This window comes from Anopheles marshallii, chromosome 3, assembly GCF_943734725.1.
Source record: "Anopheles marshallii chromosome 3, idAnoMarsDA_429_01, whole genome shotgun sequence".
Lineage (NCBI taxonomy): Eukaryota > Metazoa > Arthropoda > Insecta > Diptera > Culicidae > Anopheles > Anopheles marshallii.
The window spans coordinates 63,389,486-63,398,795 of record NC_071327.1 but is presented as its reverse complement, the minus strand read 5'-3'; the positions used below and the strand labels follow the sequence as shown (position 1 = coordinate 63,398,795).

General features: G+C 47.5%; 1 protein-coding gene across 1 annotated transcript; it reads left to right on the top strand.

The window, feature by feature from the left end:
* The first annotated feature begins 410 nt into the window (after positions 1 to 410).
* On the top strand, positions 411 to 1,392 carry LOC128713997 (solute carrier family 25 member 35-like). Its single transcript, XM_053808872.1, has 2 exons — positions 411 to 1,125; positions 1,196 to 1,392. Exons 1-2 carry the CDS (start codon positions 411 to 413, stop codon positions 1,390 to 1,392), a joined length of 912 nt encoding a protein of 303 aa, XP_053664847.1.
* Positions 1,393 to 9,310: the final 7,918 nt, after the last annotated feature.

The following is a 9,310-nucleotide window of genomic DNA, read 5'->3' as shown; positions in this document are numbered from 1 at the left end:
CGTTTGCGAGAAGCGCTTGATTTATGGCAGCAAAACACGATCGCAAAGTGTCCACTGTGCTGGGTAAATTGGATGTGTCGTAATATGCATTTATCTTCTCTCGTTTCTAACGCCTTCGCTTTCTGCAACACGAAGCATATCGGTGTACTACCGCCTAGTCCCAAAACAAACTATGGAATGCTGATAAGATAAGGCTCCTCTCTGTGGCACTGTGTGTTGCACGACCTGCAACTCATGCCCGATGCTTATCCAGCGCGCTTATCACAAACCACTGCCGGCTGACCGGCGTTGCGCTACGGCGAAACCGAGGCCACAGTTTAGAAACATCTCTGTATCTCGACTCTGCAGCTCTTCGCGGGAACGGCCGTGCGTAACACTTGGGCCCGCCGGAAATCTGATCGCCACCAACGATGGAATTCCTGCTCGGTGGTGCCTCATCGATGTGTGCCGTGCTGTTTACGAACCCGTTCGACGTGCTGAAGACACGCCAACAGCTGGAGGGTGAGCTGATAGCGAAACAGAATCTCAAGCAGCGCGCCTACAAGGGCATCCGCCAGTCCGTGCTGACCGTCGTCCGGACGGACGGTTTGCGCGGTCTGCAGAAAGGGCTGCCGGCCGCCCTAATGTACCAGTTTTCGATGAACGGTGTCCGGCTGGGGACGTACCAGACGGCGGAGAATCTCGGCTGGACGAAGAGCACCAAACATCCCTCACTGACACCGTTGCTGTCACTGTTCTGGGGCGGGTGTGCTGGGCTGGCAAGTGCTACCGCATCCTGCCCATTCTACGTGGTGAAGACACAACTGCAGGCCGTCACATCTGGATCGTACACGGCCCGCTTCCAGCATCATCACCGTGGCACCGTGTCGGCGTTTGTGAATATCTTCCGGCAGAGTGGCATTCGTGGGCTGTTCCGAGGGTATACGGCTACCCTCGCCCGGCTGGTCGTTGGATCATCCGCCCAGATGTCATCGTTCAGTGCGTGCAAAGAGTTCTTCCTGCGCTACCAAGTGTTCCGGGAGTCTATTGTGCTGACCGCACTGGCCAGTAGCACTGTGGCGGGATTTCTAACCAGTGTCCTAATGTCACCGTGCGATGTGGTGACGACCCGCATGACCAACCAAGGTGTGCCTCCTCATGATCGTGGCTAAATGTCTGCACGGGACGATACTAACTATCGACACTCTTTCCACAGCCGTATCTGCCAGCGGGAAAGGGTTGTTGTACACGAACATCTTCGACTGCTTCCTGAAGATCTATCGATCGGAAGGCATCCACGGTTACTACAAGGGATTCGTGCCAATGTACCTGCGGGTGGCACCACACACGATGCTCAACCTCACCTTCTGGGAGTTCTTCAAGGGTCTCCACGAACGTTACGGCAAACAGTGATAAACCGGAACCACTGCAGAACAGCACAGAACCATTCCGAACCTAGCCTAAATGGCGCGCGCTACAACATACAAAATGATTGATGAAAGACATATCAAATGTGTACTGTCGTCTTAACCGCTTATCTTATCAGCAACCACAGTAGAAGTTCTAAAAAGGCTTGGCTTTTATGAAAACAACCCACACACACACACACACAGCCAGTCACGCAACTCCACTTCCAGACGTTCGCATTTCAAATGCACGCCACACCTGCCTCGCTTAGCAAATATTGGTGCTATCGAATAGCCACGAATAGACGGTGCAGGAACAGGGAACCTAGTTTGATAAGCAGCGAGTATCGAGCGATTCTCGATACGGTCGTTAAACGATTAGATTTTAGCACAGAAGTAATCTTCCGATGTATGCGATGGATACAATGCAAGAGTTGCTTTAGTGGAACAGACATAGCAAACGGAAATGTGCCATTTTATTCCCTTTGGAGTACTTCCGAGTACTTGAAATTGATGACATCACTCGGGGTGGATAGACAATGTCGGAAGTAATGGTAAACCATATAGCATCGACATTATGTCTGGAACATATCAACTGGATCCGAACAATCGACTCCATTGTGTGTTTGAAGGGTATTAAATACATCAAATATATGGCCGTGTTTGGACGACCTCTTCGACATAATTTTGTGAGTTGGAACCGCTTCCGAGGTTCGAAGATGGAACGATAGCTTAACTCGTAAGGCTTCCAGCATCAAGTCTTGGATTACTGGATAAGAATACAAAAAAAAGCTGTTTTAGCTAAAAACCTTGGTGGCCTTGAGTTTCTTGCTCATAGTCATCCAAAGTCGGTCGTTGTCATTCTAACAGGTCCGGTTCCTTTCCGAGTTGAAAATTGTGTTTGACTCCGTTGAGTTCGAGATCGAATCCCGTCCTTTCTGGCGAATCCATCACTCCATCTTAATTTGGTCCTTTCCACGACTCCTCTGCCCATGTGGACGACTTAAAAGGTCTTTATGGGCTGGGACGTCCGGTGTAATTCTCATGACATGACCATGTCCACCGGAGCCTGGCGAGTCTAATCCGTTGTACGACAGTGATTTCGCCGTTCAACAACTCGTAAAGTTCGTCATTGTAGCGACTCCTCCAGTGTCCTTCAGTGACATAAGGGGGCCAAAAATCCTTCTGAGCATCTTTCTTTCAAACGCGGCTATTAACAACGAAATGATAAGCTCCTTACGCAGGACTGGCTATCCAGTTAAGGGTAAATTAAGTACAATATAAGCCAAAGAAAGCCACAAATGGCAAGCCTAGACCTCTTGAGGTTGTTGTGACAGTAAGGAGGAAGATGTGCGATAGACTTACTAATATCTCGGACGGGCTAATGCCATAAAAACCGAAATACCTGAACACAGATAAACTCTCCAATTAACTCATTCACTCCATCGAATGGTCCAGTACAAAGCTCTTAGATACGCCTATGTTTTGCACTATTGTTAACATAACCCAATGTTTACATCCGAGGAGTTCTGTGAAGAAACAAAATAAGGCCAATCCACAAATGGAGGCCCCCAATGGCGGAATAGGGTCAGTGCATTCGCCGAAAGAACTTGTTAGACCTGTGGAAGGTACAAGTGTTCAGCGATTTGTTGGGTGGCACGCAAAGCGAATTCCCCAGAAGCTTTAGGCTGTGAACTTGTATCGCTTGTATTGCAGGGGAACGGGATTGATTCTGGGAATTTTTCGAACGCAGCGTACCTAACTCGTCCAAACGCACTCAAAACAAAATGGATCCCAGTTGGCGATGTGTTGTACAGTGGCCCGGGTTAGTGTGCTAAAACTAGCCGAAGGTTGTGGATCGTGCTGGTGAATAGATTTGGCTGTGAGGTATCTTCACAATGCTTTCCAATATGTAAATCCTAAGCAAGGTTCCAGCATGTTGTATTTTTATTTGTGCGAAATGGTCAACCATTTGCTTTCTCCATTTTGTACGCGACAACCAACCAGGTGGTGGTAAGTGTGTAATACTTTCTCCTTGTTGTGTTTTGCATCCGCCACGTCCTAGATTGCTCGTTCATCGATCAGTCTGCATCGTCATCGATCGGTCGCCAGCTATGATTGGTTGCTTGGTGAAACAGAATTGAATTGAATTATTGAAACGTTTCCATCGGCCCGGATATGGCACACCCGGCGGGCAAAATCACGCCATCGATTTGAGTGGTTGTGTCGACGCAGAACGGTTGCCGGTGGCCAAAGTGTGATCCCCGTCGAAGAGGTGCCATTTTAAGCTGGGTGCATTGGCAGATTTCGTGTGCAAACACAAACCCCTCGCTCGGTTAAGGGGAATGGTTTCCCTTCTGCGGCATATGTGTTCCAGTGACCCGATCCTCGGCGAAAGAGTGAGTGATGGACGGAGGTGGACTTTCCAGTTCCCGTTTGCTGTGCGGGTAGAGGGCTTAGACAGTCGCGGGTCATAAGGGCTCTGTGGCGTCGGTTGGGAGTGCAATTATTACCCGCATACGTGACGGGTTCTTACTTTGCCGTGTGTCTCCCTTTCTCCTTGTTTGACTCAGTGCAGTTTCGAGATGCTTATTGAGGTCAGACAAGGGTAAAAGAAAGCTCGACACTCGAAGAGTTGGAAGGGATTCTATTTCATAACACAGGGTTTTTGGCATATGAGTTGCATTTTTAAGGGGAATTGTTTTATTGAGGTGAAGCATAGACTTCAATGCTACCTCCTGCGTTTTTGAGTTCCAAGGATGATTATAAAAAAAAGATGATTAGAATATTATTTATGGATCTCTGGGGCTTTTACTGTGGTATTTCCTACTTTAAAACAATCTACCGAGAGCGCATATGGCCGAAACAGTATTATAAATGGGATGTCATTGCAACAAATCTGATGAAATATTAACAGTTCCTGATTGAAGTCGTTTCGCGTCTCTTTACCCTATTTGATGCGATATCGTGACGTTATTGCTATACTGCACTTGCTTAACCTAACCGCAAAACACGAACCTAAAGCTGAAATTAGAGGTGCATGTGGGAAAATAATACCCACCGCCCGCACGTACAACAGGTTCGCGTGTAGATCGGCAGAGTAGCGCATTGTTTCTAGGCGATCCGGCCCTCGCCGCGCGTCTACAACAACCCTATGGGTGGGTGGTGGTGAAAGCGATGCGGTTTATGCGCATTAGGAAACCCTGCCGGTGGAACATTATCTAACGCCCCCGGCAATTCCCGGGGGGTGCTCGGAGGTGGGGTGGAAAGAGTGGGTGTCCGGGAATTCAGTTGCAAGGCCAGCCAACATCCCCACCGGTGGGTTGTGGAAACGGAAAGTATTCCGACCGCCCGGCCATTTCTTTCTTCCGGCATCGGACAAATGTGGGCCAATATGTGTGCCCTTTTTCCCTCCCCCGTCCCCGGCGCGTCTCAGTCACTGGTAAAGGTGTATTTACATCACACGCCATCAATGTTATCAATGATCGGCACGCAGTAGAAAGAATGGCAATGGAATGTTTATCATGCTTGCCTAAGGTGGAGCGAAATAAAAAAAAACACGTCAGATTAGTCACAGCAAGCCAAGAAAAAGCCACTTAATATGGACCAACCGACTATAAGAGAAGCGAAAGTGATCCTACCGCAAGGCTAAGGCTGCGTTGTCACAAAAACAGCTTTAATGTGTGTGTGGAATGGAATGTTTGACGTGTGGTTTTTATTGCTTCATCGTAAGATGTTGCCTAATTACATGTTTTTTTATGTTGGGTTTATCCCATATTGCAGATCAAATGAAAGCGAAAGTGTGCTGTTCGTAGGGAGTTTTTAATGGCGTAACGTTACGTTTTTTTGTAGGTTAATTGAGCTAATTAATTTTCTATTAAATAACAACGTAAGTAACATTTAAACTAATATTCTAGAAGTTAGATTTCTGGGATCTCTAAGTCTTCAATTTGGGGCGGCCCGGTGGTGTTTGTGGTAGCGGCGGCGGCGCTTCACACGAAAGGACTGGTCCAAAATCCCGTTTGGACCTTTCCCTCTTACGCAGCACTGACTATCCAGGAATGGGTGGAAATAATGTCTGGAAAAGCCAGAAATAGCAGACCCTGTAGACTATAGTGGTGGGTTGTACGAAAGGTACAAGTATCCAAGATTCCGATAGGTGCAAGCTGCCATAAGCGACTCCGACCCGTAGATGCAGCGAGTTTGGGTCGGAGTCGGGTCGAAATTAGGTATAAATAAGTGCCGTAAGCGACTCCGACACGTGTTTACAGCGAATTAAGGGTCGAAGTTGGGTCGAAGTAGGTTCAGTAGGTCCAGTAGGTGCAAGCTGTCATAAGCGACTTAGTGGTGGCTCTTACGATTCATTTCCCGATTCGGCCCGGAGCCGGCCGTCAGCATGTCGGAATCGATTCCGAAACGTTGGTGTAGCCGGATTCGCAGAGTCATTGTCGGAATCGGATCCGACCCGTGGATGCAGCAAGTTTGGGTCGGAGTCGGGTCGAAATTAGGTCGAAGAAGGTGCACGTTGCCATAAGCGACTACGACACGTGTTTACAGCGAATTTAGAGTCGAAGTTGGGTCGAAGTAGGTTCAGTAGGTCCAGTAAGTGCAAGCTGTCATAAGCGACTTAGTGGTGGGTCATACGATTCATTTCCCGACTCGGCTCGAAGTCGGGCGCGAGCAGAATCGAATCGATTCCGACCCGTGGATGCAGCGGATTCGCAGAGTCATTGTCGGAATCGGAATCTGACCCATGGATGCAGCGAGTTTGGGTCGGAGTCGGGTCGAAATCAGGTCGAAATCAGGTCGAAGTAGGTGCACGCTACCAGAGGCGACTCCGACCCGTGATTGCAGCGAATTAAGGGTCGAAGTTGGATCGAAATAGGTTCGGTAAGTCCAGTAGGTGCAAGTTGCCATAAGCGACTTCGACCCGTGGTTGCAGTGAGTTCCTACTAGGAACTTCCTACCGTTAGCGACACCTAACCTACTCGTTTAGTTTACGGATGGGTTCGGATCGACCCGCGCATCACTACTCAGGATCTCTTGAGGTTTATGTTCCGGTAAAGAAGAAGAAGTAGTAGAAGTCTTCAATTTTACTAATCACCGATTATGGATCGTATGTGTCATTTGATATGACAAAACAATCAGTTGCTTAGACAAACATTCGGTGTTCTGGAGCCCTGTCTACTGTGTGTCTCAGAATCAATGTTTAAAAACTCCTTAACAATGGCACACAATAGAATGAGAGCGAATGATCATCAAACAGTCACTAGCTGCAGCGCAACAGCGAATGATTACCACATGATCACAACCTATAATCTGTTGTTTGTGAATACAATGCAACGGGGAAAAAGCAAAACAAAAGTAATAAAACGGTTTTGATAAACATTTAATGTCATCGCGTTTCCGTTATTGTGCCGCTGCCGAGTTGCACATGCATATTTGCCGCGTAATAGAAGTCGACGTCAACGTGTGTGCGTATGCGTGTATTGTCACATAAATTATGCATCCGGCAAGGGTGTGTACATTGCTGGCGGAGAAAGGTTAGGCGCTTTTGATGAAGTTTCGTGATGGAAAAATAATAACAACGTGACCGTGGGGGAACCTAAGGGGGGGAAGGGGGGGTGGGGGTAATACATGTGTGTGTGTGGGACCCCACATTTGATTGCGCTCTGCATTACATTAATCGATGCTGCGATATCGATCGGTAATTACCTTGAACTTTTACTTGCGGGAATAACCATTTCCGTTTGATTGATGTGTGTGGACATTGGGTGTTAGCATGTTATGAGTCAAGTTCAAGCACAGAGGATTTTGGGTGTCCGGTTGAAATAACGCCTAATGTGTACAGAAAGATTATAGTTAATAATTGATAATCCTGCACGAAGGTCATGTGTGGTGGCTTCACGAATCGCTTCAGTCAATGTTTTCACGATCGTATCAGCAGCAGCATGAGTCACACAGCTCATACCGCGCAAGTACTCTTCAGGCGCAGGTTCCATAATATGTCACTTACTCGCTTGTTTGTTTTGCAAAGCACAGAGCAGCGCGGGTTATAACATTGACTGTTCGCAAGACGGCTTGTAACACGCGTGATAACAGACACCCCAGTGAGAAAGATCGGAAAACCCCACCAATGTGATACGGAAAAACAGTTGTGCGAAACTTGTCACCATGTCCAGCAAGTGGAATTCAGTTTAAACTTTTCGCAACAATAGCATCACAGGAATAACCAATTTCGAATTTGCTGATTGTTGGGTCACCCTGTGTGGTAGATTGGGCCAGTAGGGTTTTGCAATTGGGAGGGGGGGGGGAACAAAAACGCGGGGGTTTTCGTTGGTCCGTCTGGCCATTATGTGTACGCCGGAGATAGAAGGATACAGAGGAAAGCAAAAACACACTATTTGCAGTCCCCGTTTATCAGCATCGCATGCGGGTACTGTTGCTGATTGGTGGCGGCACTAGATGTAGCATAAATCACAGCATAGGGCGGGGGAAAAACGTTAATATTCCCCTAGAGTTCGGTTTTCCATACGGGGTTCCCTGTGTACGGATGACTTTGTTGAAAGATAAAAAAAATACAGCCAGTTTGCACCATCATGGCCTGCATCGTTTGTAGCCCGTGCTGCGGCGCCTGAAACCGATCGGAACCGATCGGACGTACCGAATGAAGCCATTACAAGCTGATAATTGTTTTTTATAGGGGCTTCCGGTTGCAGCCGATGTGTTAATAAGCGGGTAATTAATCACACAATTCTTCACATTCTTTGGAAAAGTTGCTTCCGATGCATGTGAACTTCTGCCTAGAGGCGAGATAGAAAAATCATCTGGCACAGGCATCTCCTTGGAAACGGAATGTCTTGTTGACTTCTCGAGAGTAGTCAGTGCGGAGAATAGCAGAGCACGTTAAATTGAAGTAAGCTATGATTTCTTTCGTCACTACAGTCCTAAGGTCGCCAGTTGCAAAGAAGATTCCTCACAAGTCCTTAGTTAAGCTTGATTTTGCGGTGCGTGTGTTTATTCTACCGATAAAATGTGTAATTCTACAAATGGTATGCATTTTCCCTTTTTTGTTTTTTTTGCTCTCTTTGTGAGAACGCATGTGCGTGAGTACATAACTTTGTTGCCCTCCCTAATTTAGGTGGATGATCCGGACACGCCAAGCGAAAAGAACGGCCTCAGTCGACGGTCGCTGGCGTGTCATATAAATAGCTGAGAGTGCAATGAAAATAGATTGAATAATATATCCAAACGCGGCGCAGCGTAACCCTACACGCATTGGCGAATGGTTGGCGCCCATAGACTAGGACCCGTTCTCGGGTTGCAACGGTTTCACACAATAATTTCTTACCTCATCCACAGCGCATCAAGGGCCCAGCCCGAACATTATGCAACCAAAGCGGCCAGATCGTTGTCCTTCATGTCGCGCCATAATGGTACGAAGGATATTGACAAATTGTAACTGCACGCCTGTCTTAACGGAGCCCAAACTCCTATCCAACGCATCTCTGGGAATTCAATCGCTGGGCATAGTAGGCTATATGACTTGTTGGTTAAATTGCATGGTAATTCTTTAATCTCTTTGTACTCAATCTGTTCTGCTTGCAACAACTAATTCGATGTATCTTGTTTAGCTTCGAAAACTAATCATATCGAGCTTACGCATCTTACTGACTTTTGCTGGACAGTTTTTCCCGAATATGATGCTCAGCAGCTACGATCCTGTACAGCAACTGATATCGTATTCCGAAGCGGATATCCACTCCACCAAGCGGGGCAGATTCGAAAGCGTATGGGGTGGACGAAAATCTTGCGAAGGATGGCGTCCTGTTCAAGGTTGTCTGCCGCGAAGAATGATCGTAGAAGATCACTTCAGCGCGCGGAAAGTGTGCCGAACGATTGCCTACGCCGCTTATTTTGCGCTA

Bases quoted from the DNA above. Each gene is read 5' to 3' on its own strand.
- LOC128713997 (XM_053808872.1), top strand. From the start codon at position 411: ATGGAATTCCTGCTCGGTGGTGCCTCATCGATGTGTGCCGTGCTGTTT. The intron at 1,126-1,195 runs GTGTGCCTCCTC...CTCTTTCCACAG, and splicing joins GACCCGCATGACCAACCAAG to CCGTATCTGCCAGCGGGAAA.